The sequence below is a fragment of the Hippocampus comes genome, unplaced genomic scaffold, assembly GCF_001891065.2.
Source record: "Hippocampus comes isolate QL1 unplaced genomic scaffold, H_comes_QL1_v1.1 scaffold118, whole genome shotgun sequence".
NCBI lineage: Eukaryota > Metazoa > Chordata > Actinopteri > Syngnathiformes > Syngnathidae > Hippocampus > Hippocampus comes.
In genome coordinates this window covers 607,786-625,478 of record NW_017805461.1, presented here as the reverse complement: position 1 = coordinate 625,478, position 17,693 = coordinate 607,786, and the positions used below count along the sequence as shown (strand labels likewise).

At 41.7% G+C, this 17,693-nt stretch overlaps 3 protein-coding genes across 5 annotated transcripts in view; 2 read left to right on the top strand and 1 right to left on the bottom strand.

Moving 5' to 3' along the window:
- Positions 1–1,186: 1,186 nt before the first annotated feature.
- On the top strand, positions 1,187–10,000 carry LOC109518790 (myozenin-2). 2 transcript variants are annotated; one of them, XM_019874858.1, is made up of 6 exons: positions 1,187–1,317; positions 2,420–2,513; positions 4,499–4,662; positions 5,775–5,856; positions 7,597–7,777; positions 9,293–10,000. In XM_019874858.1, exons 2-6 carry the CDS (start codon positions 2,429–2,431, stop codon positions 9,474–9,476), a joined length of 696 nt encoding a protein of 231 aa, XP_019730417.1. In that variant the 5' UTR covers positions 1,187–1,317; positions 2,420–2,428; the 3' UTR covers positions 9,477–10,000. The 2 variants fall into 2 exon arrangements, with proteins under 2 accessions (XP_019730417.1, XP_019730416.1); XM_019874857.1 differs by having other exon boundaries at positions 5,775–5,928.
- rbm22 (RNA binding motif protein 22) lies at positions 9,907–14,417 on the bottom strand. The gene is made up of 11 exons (XM_019874856.1): positions 14,315–14,417; positions 13,377–13,430; positions 13,232–13,261; positions 13,005–13,137; positions 12,807–12,907; positions 12,399–12,571; positions 11,318–11,518; positions 11,071–11,235; positions 10,908–10,990; positions 10,518–10,646; positions 9,907–10,357 (listed from the first exon to the last, which is right to left on the bottom strand). The coding sequence occupies exons 1-11, from the start codon at positions 14,366–14,368 to the stop codon at positions 10,203–10,205; spliced, it is 1,278 nt and encodes a 425-aa protein (XP_019730415.1). The 5' UTR covers positions 14,369–14,417; the 3' UTR covers positions 9,907–10,202.
- A 3,009-nt stretch (positions 14,418–17,426) lies between these two features.
- ndst1a (N-deacetylase/N-sulfotransferase (heparan glucosaminyl) 1a) overlaps positions 17,427–17,693 on the top strand; it is a 53,130-nt gene continuing 52,863 nt past the window's right edge. For both annotated transcript variants that reach the window (XM_019874769.1, XM_019874770.1), the window contains exon 1: positions 17,427–17,619. The gene's annotated coding sequence lies outside the window, so the exon portion shown is untranslated. The remainder of the gene's footprint in view (positions 17,620–17,693) is intronic.

The following is a 17,693-nucleotide window of genomic DNA, read 5'->3' as shown; positions in this document are numbered from 1 at the left end:
CTGCACCATAGTCAATAAACCTGAGCTAAAGTTAGAGACAGACTATGGCGCTTTCTGACTCATGCACATGACTTTTGTCACTGTAGGAATGGAACTGGCATAAACCAAGGACCCTCTGTAGGTTGATTAATACAAAAAAAAAATTGTACATATCCCTTCTAGCCCACTAGCTCTCTAGTCCACAGAGCGCCGTTGGTGTCATCCACTAAGTCACTGCCTCACCTACATTTATGTCGTATGTGGTTCCACAGAATATCGTGGGCAATACGTAGGCCGTACTCATATGATGAGGGAGGGCCGCCTCATGCCAGAAAGCCCAACCCCGTGGGCATCTGACGTCAATTCAATATGATACATAAATTGACTTTTTCAACATCAAATAGTTGTTAAAGACATGTCATGTGGCCCCTGGCATGAGCGCGCTGTACTTGGGCTTGGTTTTTGCCATGCCCGAAAACCTACTTCAGAAAACTGAAGTGGAAAAAAAAATGTTTAACGCTATATGTCAACAAATCAAAACAAAATTGTCCTCAGTGCGCACATGTTTTCAGCACTTATCTTCAAAGAATATTGAATGCATTTTGAAACAAATCACTGAAATCAATTGTTGGTCTTTATGTGCCCTGCTCTCATCAGCTACCAGAAACAGATGGAATAATTACATTTTACAATTTATAAATACTGTAAGCCTTTGACCGAGAAATCCATCTGTGTGTTTTCATTCACAAATTCCACCAAAAATTAAACTTTTTGTGGAAAAAGAGGAAAACATACTGACACGATCGTAAAAACGTTTTGGGCAATTAAGTCAGCAAGGAAGAACAATGACTGCAGTTGCATCTTGACATAAAAGCTGGTGTCTCTTTGAGTAAATAAGATCTTAGAGCAGTTTGTGCAATTTTATAGAGGAAAGTGAAAAACAAAGTGACTAAGAATAATGTTTGTTCGTGCAGTAGAATAGTTGTTAGCCTGGACGAGAGCCACTGATGGCATTCCAGCTGTTATAAGGTATTCACATGCAAAAACACAGAATCTGTTTTTATGAACAAAGAGCTTTGAGTTCTGGCTGAAAATCTTTCTCCTCGCCCCATGCCCCTAATCACTCTATTCATCCATCCTCACTCGTGTTAAAATAACCCGGTGAGCTAAGAGACCGAGGCATTTCGGGATGCGTTTTATGCGGGCTATTCCTTCTCTGTATGGGCAGTGTCACATTGCTGTGGGGGGGCTCCCTGTCCCGGTGCGGGATAAACCCCACAGTCATCCACACCAGCTCTGACACCCCACACACACACAGACAGACGACAAGACACTCAGGTAAGGCGACAGATGCAAAATTATTACGGCATACACAGACCATTAATCGTGGCCTACACACCCACTTCCTTTTTGCAAAACACTGTTTGTGGTGGTTACTTGCACTGCAGTGTAGCTGCAGTGGAATAATTGTGATGCTGATTGTTAAAAGAGAAACGCAATTTCACAAATGAAATTGCTGCCACTTGTAATGCAAGATGAATGTTTCGTTTCATATAATGCATGTGCGCTGCTTGTAAAGATAGTGACTAGCCAAACGGATGCCTATATCACTGGATCAAAAGTCATATTGGATTTCATTTGGCTAATGAAATCTATTTTGGTGGACCAGTATTAAAGGGGGATGAAATTAAACAAGAGTGAGTGTCATGTATTCAAAAATCCAAAATCAACCTTGAAAAGCTTTCTTTTCTCCGTACTTGTGTATCATACGGCCCCTGGTTTGCTGATAGCCTTTGTCATCAGAGTGAATAAATGAATGAATAAACATAAAAAAAGTGTAAATGCTTTTAAATCCATGTTAAAACCTCTGTTGTTTTGGCATAATTAACTAAACAATTTGAAGCAGAAAATCTTTGGAGATTTAAGAGATGCGAGTGCATTGAATCCTTCCAATTTAAAATATAGCAAGACACAAACTCAAATTGTCTTTTATTGTGGAGATACATCTTTGAAGGAAATGCTACATTTATAGTACTGTACCGACAAGTTCATTCACATGCAACTCATTGCATCACACGCTCTCAAACTGAGTCGAACAGAAGTGAATTGTTCCTCTTTAAAATCGAACGGTCTGTGAATCGCATCGCACCCCGTGTATCGAGTGGTCTTTTTTGGGTGAGATGCACACCCCCTTATATACTCTAATATGTCAGTTTTCATTCCAAAAAATAACAGTAATGAAAGTGTCAACCTTTGCAATTGACAGATTTTTTCACGTGCTTCAAGTTCTTCTTCCTTATTTAGCTGTAGATTCATCCTTGCAATCAATATATCTCCTCAGAACCGCTACTTTGATGAATAAATTAATAAAGAGTATTTGTTTAACTTTGCACTTAACCCTGCTTGGTTTTGAGATCTGAGCCATATGTCTTTATATCAGAGGGACATAATGATGTCCATGCAGTCAGGCCTGGATGACGTCACCAAGCAGAGAATGTTGCAGGCTCAGATGTTGTCTAAAGAGGCCAGAGGACGTAAGTAATGAATGTGACACACTTTCAAATGACCCACATAAACATGAGACTCTACTTGGTGGTACAAGTAACGTAAAGGCTGCCTGCAGACGCTACAGAAGTGCACATCCAAATCTCCAACGCACCGACGTGTTCTCCAGAGTTCTCCAGTGTTCTCCCATCAGTTGTGTTTGTTGTCCAGTGTTCCACCACTAACTCAGCTTTGAAAGAGTGTTCCCCTAAGCAAAATGGCGACTCCCATCAATGGATTTCATGCCGGGCCACTCCTTCAAATGCCCCAGCTTCTGCATACACTTATCATGTACGGGAAATAAGGCTATCCTTTCATTGGGAGCGTCTTTCATCTCGAGATTCCTATTTATATGCCCAGTTACCCTTCCAACCTCGGACAACAACAAATACACCCTCTGACATCATCTTGAGTCTATTTCAGGGTCTCTGCTAGGCCATGATAGCATACAAGAGGAGGTCTGTGGATTTCAAGTCAGTTATGCGTGACATTATTAAAATTGGCGCTCCCTTGTTGTTTAGCTCTAGAAGGAAGCAGTGGTGGCCCACATTTCGAGTGCCAGCTTAATTCTAATATCTTTTCCATTAAATTCTATTCATTTATTCACAGCAGTGTACTCGCTTCATTTCATAGCATTTCTCTTGGCTGCACTGCTTCCAATGCATGTTTGTGGATGTTAGATTTTTGTCCAATCAGATTTTGGCTTCTGAGCAATGTTCCCTCTAAGCCGCGTGCGTGACCAATTGTGCACTGCTCTCATCCTCTCAGCGCTCCCTGTGACCCTGCCACGCACCACGCACACACATTACATTTTGAAACTCATTCCTTCATTTCCAGCTCAGTTTAATCTACAAACAGGACACCACACCATTCCCACTTCCCTCACAGTTTCATTAGTGAGACCTCAGTTGTTTTACTTTAGTTTGAAGCATGCACTGACACACATACACTCCCTCACACTCAACACGGACGAGACGCCTCAGGAAGTCCAAACGTGCATAGTTTATGAGCCCCTTCAATGAGACTCTTTCAAGCGTTTCACAGGCCAGCTGAGTGCAAGTTTTTGTGTTTTATTAAATGACATGTTTTCCATTACAGTATTTATTAATGGGCAACGTGGGATTCTCCATCCATCCATTTTCTAATCCACTTATCCTCACGAGGGTCGCGGGCGTGCTAGAGCCTTTGCAAGCTGTCTTCGGGCAGTAGGCGGGGTACACCCTAAACTGGTTACCAGCCAATCGCAGGGCACACATAGACAAACAACCATTCGCGCTAGGGACAATTTTGAGTGTTCCATTAACCTGCCATGCATGTTTTTGGAACGTGGGAGGAAACCGGAGTACCCCGAAAAAACCCACGCAGGCACGGGAAGAACATGCAAACTCTACACAGAACCCTGAACCTCTGGTGTCAGCCGCGAGAGGCCACTTGTGAGTTCATCATATACAGTATAAATCTGTGGGCCATAGATGACATCAGTATTTTTTCATACTAATTGCTTGATCAGAGCAAATCTTGCTATAGCCAACTGTGACTAGCACATCACATTTGCAGCAATCTGCACACCTTAATGCATTTACTACACAGCATCTCAGGTGAGTATGATGTATTTTAGGCGTGTTTTTAATTTTAATGTGATGCTTTTGTCACATTCTTAGATACAGTACTGTATATTCATTCTGAAGTGCTCCCGATGTGCATGGCACAGTTAAGTGCTGTTAAATTTGCTTTTTTGTTCAGCGTTAATAATTTCTTTAATTGAAAGAAATCAGCCACTGAAAGGCACAGGCACCAAATGCACGGTTTGCCACCGATTGGTAGTACGAATATGTGGATACAGCTAATGTGGCATCGCATTAGTGTCATCTAATGCCACACTACACATGTATGCAGGTGTTTCCTGCAGAGTAATCGCATGTGCGTGGATTGTGTGAATGCTCACAAAAGCACATTTGTCTTGCTGGTACATCAGGGCGTCTGAATATGGGGAAGAAGGTCAGCGTTCCAAAAGACGTGATGATAGAGGAGCTCACCCTGCCATCCAACCGAGGCTCTCGCATGTTTCAGGCGAGACAGAGGCGGGCTGAGAGATTCACGGTGGAGAACGCAGACAACAGTGCTTATAACACCATGAGTGTAAGACACAGACACACATGACTCATAGCAATTGATTCAAGTGTGAATGAAAAAAAAAATTCGGAAATGAAAAATAACAGCCTGAGTGTGCAATGAGTAGAGATCTGTGAGCTTCGTTACTGTCAAATTCTAGGACGAGAAGAAGAAAATGACCTATAAAAATCATATTTTGTAAATCAACTATTTTACTTTTGTTCAGCAATACATTAGATAACAATACATTGATTCATTTTCTCTACCACTTGACTTCATTAGGGTTGCAGGTGCGCTGAAATCCGAGCTGACTTCATACGGGTTACACTCTGCCCTGGTCGCCAGTCAATCGCAGGGCACATTTAGACAAACAATGGGTGGATGGATGACATCAGTCACACCTATAGACAATTGTGCGTAGGTTTTCTCAGGGTTAACATGGAACCGCCAGGCTTCCCGTTCTTTCTCCCTCTGTTGATCATTGTTTTGTTTATGTTCTACCAGACGGGTCGTAACTGGGGAAGTACTGTATATTCCTTGTATGTTCTACATCCTTGGCCAATAAATCAGATTCTGTCTCTGATTTCCCAAAACATGCATGCTAGCTTGATTCAAGGCTCTAAATTGCCCATTGGTGTGATTTTGTGTGAAAATGGAGGGCGGAATAAAATTTTGGCTACCCCATGCGATTTGAATTCATAGCGCTCCGACAGTGTCATTAAGATTCAAATAATCTTTTCAAAGACGGAATATTTGATACAGCTCTTTTTAATTGATGTCATTAATTAATTGTATTATGTAAAATCTATGATGACGGTACAATATTTAAGATTATACTTTCCTCAATAAGGGAGTGAGATCTATTCATCTCTTATTACAAAAAAAAAAACAACTTTTCACGTAGTTTCTAGCTTTGGTAAATTTCACGCTGGCTGTATTGTTCACTCGTATTAGACACACCTTCAGTCTGTCGCATGGCTCTTCTGTTATAAAGAGTCTCAGAGGAAAGCTTGGATAACCCCTGTCCTTTCATACTTGAGAAAACTTTGCAGAACTGTGTCCCCTGTAGCTCCGAGGCATGATTAAACTGAACTCCTAAAACCCTTTGACTGCACCCAATCTAATTGTCCCCTTTTCAGGCCCATCCAGTGGCTGTTCCTCCCCCGCAAATCATCCAAAAGCCTCAGGGAGGAAAAGAAAACCACGCTCTCCCTCTCCCTGGTAAGCATAGTCTGGTCATGAACCTTCAGAAGACGGTAGCAAAGAAGGGCAGTCCCGATGTCCTCGCTCCAGGTAAATGGTGCTGCACTGTGCCCAATGGACGCCGCAGTGTGACACGAGCGTAACGGCTAGTTCAGCCTAATGCTTGGGGTGCCTGGACAAAGCCAAAGCTTGTAGAGTTTGTGCCTCATAGTCACAAAACAATGAAGGCATTGTTTTGATTGCCATTTTGTATGAATAATGTATGTTGTTCAAACTAAGATTTTGTGACCATCGCTGCTATTGCTGACAGTAGTGACAATTTGTTGCAGCAAAGTGTATATTAGCGCTGTTGTAGTCATACTAAATATGTGCAAGCCGTAAGTCTGCAGTCTTAATATTCAAGTTTCAAGAAAGTTTCTGAAGAAAAATCCAGGTCAAGTCATTGCTTGGGTTAAACAAGTCATAAATCAAGTCCTACAATCTGGCTCAGTCAAAGAACAGCTGGGCAAAAATGTAAACACAACACTTGCCTTTGATTCCATGTTTCAGAAATTCTAAAGAGATCGAAAATGTTTTTTTTTTTTTGTCGCCAAAAGGCCAATTTCTCTTTCATATTGTTTGCAAATTTGTCTAAACTGGTGTTTGTGAGCTGGGTGACCTTTTACACTGCGGCTGACCACAATAAAAGGGCACTCTGAAATGTCACTCAGAAAACTATTCATGATCTGAAGTAACCAATATTTTCCTCACACAGTGCAACACATTTATGGCAGTAGTCTGCCTTGGCCTTTTGTTGTGGGCAACCTAAGGCACACCTACAATAATGCTTGATCTTCTCGTGATGCAGGCTTCATCTTGATATGCCATACTAGTGAAGTGGATTGGTTATCCTGGCAAAGGGGAAGTGCTCACGAACACAAATTAAGACAGATTTCTGAAAAATATTGGAGAGAAATAGGACTTTTGTGCAAATAGAAAGACTTACGGTAGATCTTTGGCATCAGATCAAGAAAAAAACCTGTTCAATGCATATTTGCACAGTCGTCACTTTGCACTCATTGTCTTGCATTATTTAGCTTACTGGCTAACGCGTTTACGATCGTCGGTCTGGATAATACCTATTGAATTTTTTTTTCAAAATTGATTTAATTTCTGTCCGATAATTACTCTGATGAGTTGCTTTCAGCAGTTTGATTGCTCACGTTAGTTTTGTTTTACAGTGTAAGGGCTGGGCACCTGGTTTGGCATGGATGAAATGATAAACTAAACTAAATTAAAAACTGCATTGTCCCCCGCAATTAAAGGCCTAACTACCACGTAACTAAACTGTGAAGTGAACATATCTTACTTGTCTGTAGGTTTTATAATGACGGATGAAGTTAGTTTTCTGTCTCTTATCTTTGAGTTGCAAACTTTGCACGTTGCCAATCTTTTTACCCACTATTTTATCAAAAAATGTAATCCTTTGATCCAAATGTGCTCCCTTCATGATATTTGCTTCGCTAGCATTGGGCAGAAAAAAAAAAAAAAATTTAAAATCATTCATAAACGAAGCAAATGGAACACTATCTGGACAATGCTAATTTTGATCATGTGAACAGACAGTCAGGTCCCGTCTTTTGAATACCAAATGAAAGTCAACTCTTTCATAGGTTTTAGTCTGAAGTCCTAAAATTGGTGACTTAACTCGCTGAGGTCAATGCCATTTTTACAAATCCTCATTCAGTGCCATTTTTAACTCAAGCTTTCTTTCATCAGGATACGCTGCCCCACTCAAGGAGATTCCCCATGAGAAGTTCAACACAACGGTGATTCCCAGATTCTACTGGTCTCCGTGGAGGGAAGCTTTGCGCCACGACAAGGAGCTTCTGGAATCCCTCAATGTTCAGCTGCCATTACCAAAAAGTCATCAGCTTACCCACTACAGGTGTTTCAACAGGTAAAGTTTGGGAAGCAGTGCCCTTGACTACCCTACCCCTAATTGATTAAATGAATAAGAGATGTATCTCAATACAATACACTTTTGTCTGTATAGTTTGTGCTGATTGGAAGTCATGTCATTATTAGAGGTGGAACGAGGTCATCCACGACCAACAGATGATCTAAGCACCACAATCATTTGGGCTCTCATCCATGTTTCCACAATTTAAATATTCAGACAGCGTCTGCTGTGCACCTCCTTGGACTGCAGCTGCATGATGGCTATTTTCAATCTCGACACTTGAGATGGCCCACTAGTGCTCAGTTTTCAACGCTCTAGCAAGACATGAAGAATCGAAACCATGTAATAGGGTGAAATGAATCCGCACTGTGAGGAAAGACAAATATTGCTTTTTGGCAGATGGTGAACAAGACACGACCGACTTTTTGACCCAAGAGGTTATGTTGTTCTGGGCAGAGGCTCGTCCATCTGTTTGTGTGTTTGCCACTTCCTAATTTGATACAGAGTAATTTTCCAATGTTGTAACAACCTTTTTCATAACATTCATTTTAACACAATAGTTTGACAGCGTTTGCAGGTTTACATGAAAAATGCACCAATAATTCACAGATAATATGCACTCCCCCACCAAAAAAAAAAAAAAAAAAAGCCAGTCCACAAAGACCTGGATAAAAAGTGCACAGTGACGGCATTTTTTTTCACTATTCAGACTGGCGTGGTTCTGCATATCAACTTTTTTCACGATGGGTGAATTTTCTTCCATGGCATTCCAACTCATTTGATAGCAATCTGGTTAATCTGTTCAGACTCATCTCTGTCAAACAACAAGAAAAGGTCATTTGTTGTGTCCATGTTATGCTCTTGTTGCATTCTTCCAGAATTCTGGCTGTGGATAAGACTTCACCAAATTGAAGCTAGTTTTTAATTACCGGTAAACATTTTTTAGGGTGGGGTTTGGTGGCAACCTCCGTTTTTCATGAAAAAGACCTAATGGTGGTTTATACCCACTTACCAGTATTCAAGAATTTGTGGGGGGTAAATTTTAGGGGTTGGGCTTTCACTGCAATTGAATGAGCATCAATTATTCGCAGACCAGCCTGGCCCCTTCACGTGGGATCCCCTGTATTGCCTTTGGAGGGCCACATAAATTGAAGTCGCAGGCCGGACCTGACCCCCCGCGTCTGATATTCGACACAGATGAGATATGTGGACATGATGTCGCCTTTTTTCTGCCAGCCTCTCTGAAAATGAGCCCCCTGTGGCTGGATCTATTTACACCACCCAAGATTTTGATGAAATTGTGAAACCTCCATCAAGTCAGCTCAACTAATGGACAGACCAGCTGGTGATAAACAGGTTGAGTCATCCTGAATCCCACGTGGGTCCTCTGCCCTTTATCAGACCTTCAATTCAATCAGAACCCTATCCACAGTAGATATTGACCGCATTTGATGGTATTGCGTGAGCAGCATAATGCATTAAGATGAAACTAGTGTTTCTTTTGACTTTCAGGTCTCCCATGCCTTTTGGAGGTGCACTGTCCAGCAAGAGGGTGATCCCCGTTATAAGCTATGAGGCCCAGGAATCCCAAAACCTACCTGGTGCCATTTTGGAGCGCATGTGTTATCGGCCTAATTTTAACAGAGCACCCAGAGGATGGGGAGGTTTTCAGTGCCCTGAATCTAATGAACTATGAAAAAGGACTAATTAGCTCATGCCTCTGTTAGTTATCAGCAACAGCAGGGGGCAGAGGAAAAAAAAAAACTTGCATTATAAAGTGGTTAGCTGCTACAGGATTTTGAAACTGTAATTTTCAGTTATGCACTGAATTAGAAGGATGCAGTAAACTGATCAGTCACAGACAGCATGCATTTGTATAGCTTGACTGAATCTAGGCTTGCAAACATTGGATTTTCAAAAGATGGCAACTAATAACATAATGACAATTTTAAAAACTTAAGGGAAATTCCTGATCTTAACTTTTCCAGGAAATTGAAGACTTTCCAGAAATGTACAACTCCTTTGTAACCCTAAGTCTATATCAACATTTTCAACAAATCTCTGTAAATTTTGACTTTTTTCTGTCACATTGATTTTGATTATGAATGGAAACAGAGACTCAAGACTGAAATTAATATTTTTAATAGGTGAAAGAAATTTTCAAAGAAAGCCAGCCGATCAATAAACTAAGTCATTACACAGTGGAGTATAATCATTGTTAAAAAAAAAAAAAAAAGGCAAACTGCACTAATTCAGTTGTGTGCTGCACCGCGGATGCAAAATAAACCTCATAATATCCTGCATGATGAATTTTGAAATTCCATTCAGTCCACAGCAGGTTCCAGGCCCACGGGCAGCATGGCGCCAGGTGTGACAAAAGGGAGGAAAAACAACCAATCAGAGTAGAGTTTGAGCCTTGACGCTAATCGCCGTGGCGTGCGCCGTGTGCAGCATGGGCACCCATCCGCTGGGGATCCTGGGAAGGGTAGTGGATTTGACCTGGAGGTCTCATGCCGATGGGTGGGGGCATTGGTGGAGCCATGGGACCCATGGGGTGAAACATTGGCGGGCCAAAACCTTTGAAGGAAACGGTCAACACAACATTAAGTGCGTCTGTGCGTGCGTGTGTGTTTCAAATCCACCTAAAGCATATTATGACTCCCCCGAACGGATCAACATTACCTTTTCATACAGGGGCTCGTATTAGAATGCGAGTAGATATTGGTTGTGAGTTTACCTGGAGGAGGGGGGTTGAGGCCTGGGGGTGGTGGCAGAGTGAGGTTCATGACAGCTGGAGAGGTGCTCGGGTCCAGGTTGAAATAATTTGCTGGAGCTTCTTCATCAAGAGGTGGTGGTGGAGGTAATGCTGTAAAGTTGTCAGAGAACATCATCATCACCAATAATTCTGTGTTGGCATGTCAAATACATGCAGAATTAACATAAAATCAGTGAATACATTAAACCAGGAATGCCCAAACTACAACCCGGGCTACTAGTGGCAGCATTAAATTTAAGTGTCGGAAGGAAGAAAGAAAGAAAGAAAGAAAGAAAGAAAGAAAGAAAGAAAGAAAGAAAGGGAGAGAGAGAGAGCGCGAGAGAGAGAGTGTGGTGGGGCAATTGCACCCACCTCCCGGTAGTCCTGGCACAGGATCAAGTCTGGTACCCATCTCAGTAAGTCCTTCGCCCTCCTTTCCTCTTGCTGCCTGAGATCTGAAACATTTTATAAATACACATTTTAGGGGTCTTCTGAACTGTTTCACGGAACACTGGCACCCACAATGATGTCTTACCTTCCCCACTTGACCGTGAGTCTCTGACCATTAACGATAAGCTTGTTGAATGACTTTTCTGCAGCCATTTCAGCAGCTTGACGTGTGGCAAACTGGATGAAGGCGCACTGCTGTCTTTGTACAATTGTGATGGTACGAATCTCACCAAACTGGTAGAAGTAGCCCCTAAGAACCAAACAAAAAAAAAAAAAGAAAGTCAACATCCAGCATACTTACACATCGTTTAAAAAAATGCAGAAATGCACACTTGAGATCTCCATCTGTGACTGTTTCACCAAGACCGCCGATGTAGAGCGTGGTGATGGACTTGTCGTCTGGGGGGTCCAGCCTGGGCATGGTTGAGGCCCGCTTCAGCAGCTTGTCAGCAACTGGATCATTAATGCCATAATAACGATCCTTGATGTTCTGGTCAGCGAGCGGGTCATCGGGATCGGTGGGCTTCTCATGCCTGTGTAAAACAACAAGGCATCAGGTGGGGCTACGTTACACATTGCCTAGACAGCCATATGCAGTGTTCCCCGCTGTATCGCAGTTCGTTCCCCTGCTATTTTGCAGATTTTTAAGCAATCACTTTTTATTAGTTTTTGAAGTATATAGCCCCTTGCCTACTTACAAACATCAGATGTATGAAAATGTCTGTGTTAAGAATTTTGATTTCTGAAAGTTCAGCTTTACAGTTACATGCCTTCAGGGTAGCACCACAATGTGCCATAACATACCCGGTAGCAATGAGGTCTTTTGGAAGAGGTACCACGAAGAAGAGGATCAATCCTGGGAAACAGTGCAGTACCACAATTTGCTGTTTTTGTTCCAACAGACCAGAGAGAATTTATACCTGTGAGCATTGCTTTGTGTTCTGTTTTGTGGTTTTGCTCCGTGTGTGTTAAAACAGCAGTTGCTTGGAGGATGATAATCACTGTAACATCTCTACTACTTTCTGTTAGCCAATCAGGTGTTGCATTGGAGCGGTCTTTTGTTCAAATTTAATGGTTTGGTGGAACATTTTGGTATTTCAATATACAATATTTAATTCTCTTTTGTTCAACGTGTCAGTTTTACAGTAAACTTCAATTGCTGGTGACAAACACCTTGACGCAAAGACGCTTTGGAGAACTTTGTGAGCGAGAATGATAACAAGTGGTAAGGAACACTTTAAAACACATGTTTTAAAATTCCAATAGAAAAAATATATGCATGGTAACTCTTGTCCTGCAGATTGTCAATGTGGGCCTAGACCGTATCAGCCAAAATAAATGAAGGTTTAGTAGAGTGCCTGCACGACACAATTGACGCTGCAAGGGTAGTGTGATGTGTGGCGTGCCATGCACCTGTAGGGACACTCTTCTCCTCTCCTACACTCGCCCTTAACCCAGAAGGAGCAGATGTGCGGACGGTTCCTCTTGTAGTACGGTGTTGTGCGGGCGAGTTTCAGCAACATGTCACTAGAGCTGGTTGCTTTGCCGACTTGACCGCCTGGCCGTGTGCCATCCGAATTGGCTAACTGGGAACAACAATGAAAACAGAAGACATATGAGGGCTCAGTCAATAATCAACAATATTTCATTTATAAATACGCAAATTTATTTATAAAATTATAGGAATGATAAGTGTGCAATTCACATTGTTATTTATGCAATAAAATGTGGAATTTAAAAAGAAACAACATACAGAGTGAAAAAGTATTGTTTTTTTTTATGTTAATGTAACACTGGGCGCGAGTATGATAAATCAAATACCTCTCTCTCCATGTTCTGTGTAAAGTATTCTTTGTTCACATCGGAGCGAGGAATGTCATCTTTAATGGCGAGGCCAGTGTCTCGAACCTGGATGGGTAAACCTGAGATAAAGACCAAACACTTTGAGAGGTGAAACTTACAAGTTCAACACTACAAACATCAACAAAGGTGTAACATAAACCAAATCCAAACACTGACCATACTCCAGATCCAGCAGGCATGTCTGACAAACATTCTTCATTTTACTGCAAGTCTGACAGACTTCAGTCTTCTTGAAACGCATACGTGTCCCTGGACACCAGCGGAACACGGTAAAGGGTCGAGCACAGATCTGTGGGCAAAACATACAATCATTAATGCAGTGAAGATAACATGACATGTTCAAACTTCAGTTGCATTTGCTGCTTTAGAGTATGTAGGCATACCTTGCATTCTTTTCCATATTTCTCTTTGGTCTGGTGGGAGGGGAAAAAAAGTAAAGTGTTACGTGCGTGAGTAGTATGAGTACACTATAAACACGACAAAAACACAGAATGAGGTGATTCACTGAAGATTCAAATGCTCACTCACCATTCGAATGTAAGGGTTTTCTCCTAAACATGTCTGACAGAGAATTGGGAAATCCTGTAAAGAAGTGTGATTTGGACAAGTTTTATCAGCAGTGGTGGGAAGAAACGTCAGTAGACTTTTCAGGCAAGGGATGGATGGATGGATGCGATTTTTTTGTCAAGAAGACTGTTTTTTTTCATTCCCTACATGTGGAAACAGATATATTTACTTTTTACTGCTTTGCTGAAATGGGCTTGTCTTGTTTTTAGTAGAGCACTAATTAAGTTGCTAATAGGAAAATTACCCGGGGTGGAGTTTTTACCCCGCCGTCAGATCAATTTATTGAAACGAAAAATGTATATGAGTAACTGTAATAACATAACACATTAATTACATGTCATTAGTAATTAAGTACATATCACTGTCTGAACATTTTTACGTTTGCTCAAGTACAGGAGTTTAATCAATACTTGAACTTTTGTCGCGGTCTTTTTTTAAACACCAATACATGCACTTTGAGTTTAGTTTGCCACCCCTATTAGTCCCGTTAAGCAAAGGCTACATCAACCCAGTTAGAAGTTAGTTTACATTCAAAATTGGCAACGCCAGTCTGCTAACACTTGGCTTCGTTCAGTCATCGTCGCATTCAAACTGCCTGATGATGGTTAAACATGACTTGTTCAGCAGTTTGCCAACAGTCGATCGATCGCGGATACTTCTATCAAGTGGTTTGCGAGTGTGAGGATTCGACATTTGAAGTGTTCAGGCTCACGTGAAGAAAGGCTAGCATCCACGTTACTAGCCGAGACGATAAGTTAGCTTGCTAATGCTAACTATCCGTGCAAAAAACGAATATATTTGTGGTAAAAGGGGGCATATTTTCAATGTAAAGTTATTCCAGAAAGAACTGTTCCAACGGCAGCGTTTGATGTTTATAAAATAAGTACAGTAAAACGTACCGCGTCTTCCCAGTTCTGTCTATTGTAGGTGTTGGAGCCGAGGGACGTCGCCATTTTGCGAGGTATGATGTCAGACCGCGATGCACTGTGGAAGTGCCTCGTTTCGCCGCAGGGTGTCGCCCTTTCCAAGAGCCTTCCTCAAGTGGAACTGTCCACGACAAAAGCATACGTAAACGTTATCTGCAAAGGGGAACATATTAAGGTTAATATTGATCAAATTCATTTCCAAATAGAAAGATATAGGAAGTACTGTAATAAAGTACGATACAAACTGCATGTTTTATCTGGCTTTTGAAAACCGATATCTCTGGTTTCTCCTCTTTGGTTCATCACAACATGCTTGTTACTTTTTCAACCTCCACAGATGACGAGATGATGGGGGAAAAAAAAGACGCGGAGGAATGTGAACCAGGTTACCAGGTAGCATTAACGAAAATTACGCAACAGATTAAGAGAAGTACAATATTCCCCGTCCATGTCTTTATAATTAAGAGAATTATTTGATGTTGTCAGATACAGTAATTATTTGTGGCTTGTATGTTTTTGTCTTTTTCTAGCCTCAAAACTACGACATGTTGGCGTTCTAAAATTCACTGTCTAATATGAAAAAAAAACACACACACACAAAAGAGGTGGTGTACATGTATTTTGCAGTTATCATTAGTTATTTCTGCATTTTTTAACCAGCCAATTCACAACATAAGGGAATATATTTCTTTGGTAATGTTTTTAGTTACTTTTCTTCTCAGCACAAAGAAGTCGGATGCAAAGTAATAAAAGAGGGAAACCATTTTATGTGCAGAGATTTTTTTTTTTTTTTTTTGCTGAAAGTCATTGAAAACAGGTATGGTATAGAATCGACAATACTTTTTATTTTTGTCCATAAGTACATTCCGAATCTGTCCTTTTACTCTACTGTACTTTTACCCCAGTCTTTTTTACATAAGGTATTTTGTACTCCTACTTTGGAACAGGATGTGAGTACGTTTGCCTCCTCTGCAAATAACATTGTACGATAAGCTGCTGTTGCTTTCTTAAAGTCAAGTATATACAGTATATAAGAAAACTAGCTGAATCCCAAATGAGTAAACACTTGGTTACAGAGGCAATAGAAGACTCAAACAGAACCCAGGCTCTGTGGAGTGTCTGCTTCGGCCAGTTAGGCTCAGATGGAGAGTAGAAAGACAGAGGACTGCTCGCCCGTCAGTTACAGCACCTGGAGAAAACATATGCAGGCATGAGGGTGAGGGTGGGGGAGAAACATGCAAACTCCCTTAAGAAGCCCGCAATAAAGAGTGAAACACAGATCTGTTGTAAAATATTGAAATTGTGTAAATGCAAAAAAGGGGTGAAGAGAAAGAGCGTAAGAATAGATGCACAGTAAGCCAATTCCTTTGTCTGCTTACAGTTTAGCTACCCACCTGTTCACATCAGGTCGGAGTGTCTTTGCTGCGTGAAACTCCAATTAGTGGGGCACAGGATGTTTGCCATATCCGATTGGTAATAAGCCCCTGATGTTTAGTTAAGTTCAGGATGAGGTTGTGGAGAGAGAGATTAAATTGTGGATCTCTTTCTCTGTGTGTATGTCTCGACATCCACGACATTATGATGAATATTCAGCTGTGTCTACAGTAAATTCCATGACAAACTGACAAAAGTATCTCTGCCTTATTTCTGTTTCCCTTTCAGTGTAGTGTGCAGTAAAAAAAATGTTCAGAGTAGTTCTGAGACATTTAATGAGGCGTGTGACCCTGTCTTCTCTGTCATGTGACGTGGATGAGACAACCAAAGCTGTTTTGAAGGACAGCTTTGTTTCGGATTTAGCCACTACCTAATGAGAATCACCACAACCTCATGAGTCACAAGGTCAGAGGACACCAAGGTGAGCAACATCTCAGCTGCTCCAAAAATGATTATTCTGCGGTTGACTAGAAATTTCAACTTGTGTTTATATCATGTTTACATTGAATTTCCAATTAGAGTAGTAATTGGAAATTGTATGAAAGCGTTGAGCCATAATTAGCACCATAATGTGTTTCTCATTTCATTGTACAATGAGGGAAATCCACCTCATGAGTTACACCGCTACATCTTAAAAATATTGTATTATGCATACATTCACTTAAGATGGTCATTTAGCAATGATTTACATTCGGAAGCTGCTTCATTAGGTATACATCCCTGTCTGGTTAGTGGTGATATCCAGAGCTATTTTTAAGACAATGCCCCTCAGAGGGCGGCACGGTGACCAACTGGTTAGTGCTTTAGCGTCACAGTGCAGAGGTTTTGGATTTGAATCTGAGCTTCGGCCTTCCTGCGTATGTTCTCGCTGTACCTGCGTGGGTTTTCTTCAGGTACTCCAGTTTCCTCCCACATTCTAGAAACATGCGCGGTAGGTTGATTGAACACTATATTGTTCCTCTGTGTGATTGTGGGTGTGAATGGTTGTGCGTCTGTGTGTGCCCTGTGGTCGGCCTACAACCAGTTCAGGGTGTACCACGCCTACTGCACAAAGACAGCTGGGATAGGCTCCAGCCAGCCCGCGACCCTTGTGTAGATAAGTGGCTCAATTAATGGATGGATGCTCCTCAGATGTAGCTAAAACCAAAATGTTGCAACCACCAATTAGAACAGCATAGTGCAGTTCTACAACCACTGCAAATAAAAAAATGCAACAATAAAATGATAGATAGATAGATAGATAGATAGACAGACAGACAGACAGACAACAGAAAAGTAGATTGTAAAAAGGTTGCCTTCAAACGTCAAATATACATTATCCTGAAGTCAAATTTAAAACTGCAAAGTAGCGACTGAATGAGTAATCTTACCACGCTCTTGCCCTATAGCCTTTCAAAATTCATTATCATAAAATAAAATAGGCTAATCCCAGTAATACTGCATGCTTATTCCCGTGTAGTGGGGATAGATATACACGCACTCAAACACAGTTCATCACGGTCAGTATAATCTCTTGACTGAAGTGCACAGATTCATTTAAACCCCGTCAGGAATATGCACACACGCATCGTTTCTTTGCGGACTTGGACAGCAGGCATGTGTGCAACCCGGGTGGGGGTGTAGATGTTCCAAAGCAGTGCCCTCTATGGACAGTTATGGAGCACTGCAGGTGCAGAGAGCTGCAGAAAGAGAGGGGGCATTCTCAGATTTCCCGACTTCTCCCAGCCGTTCCGCCGCTTCCACATCACCGCGGCGAGCCGAGACGACATGCGCCCAGGTCGCCTCATTTCCGCGGCCATTACTCAAAACAACGCACGATAACGGTTGCTGTAGCTCAAACTGAGGTGAGTGCATCGACGCCGAACCGCTTCGTCGCGGTGATTTCGCACATGTTCGCCCCGCCGCTCACTCGCTCTCC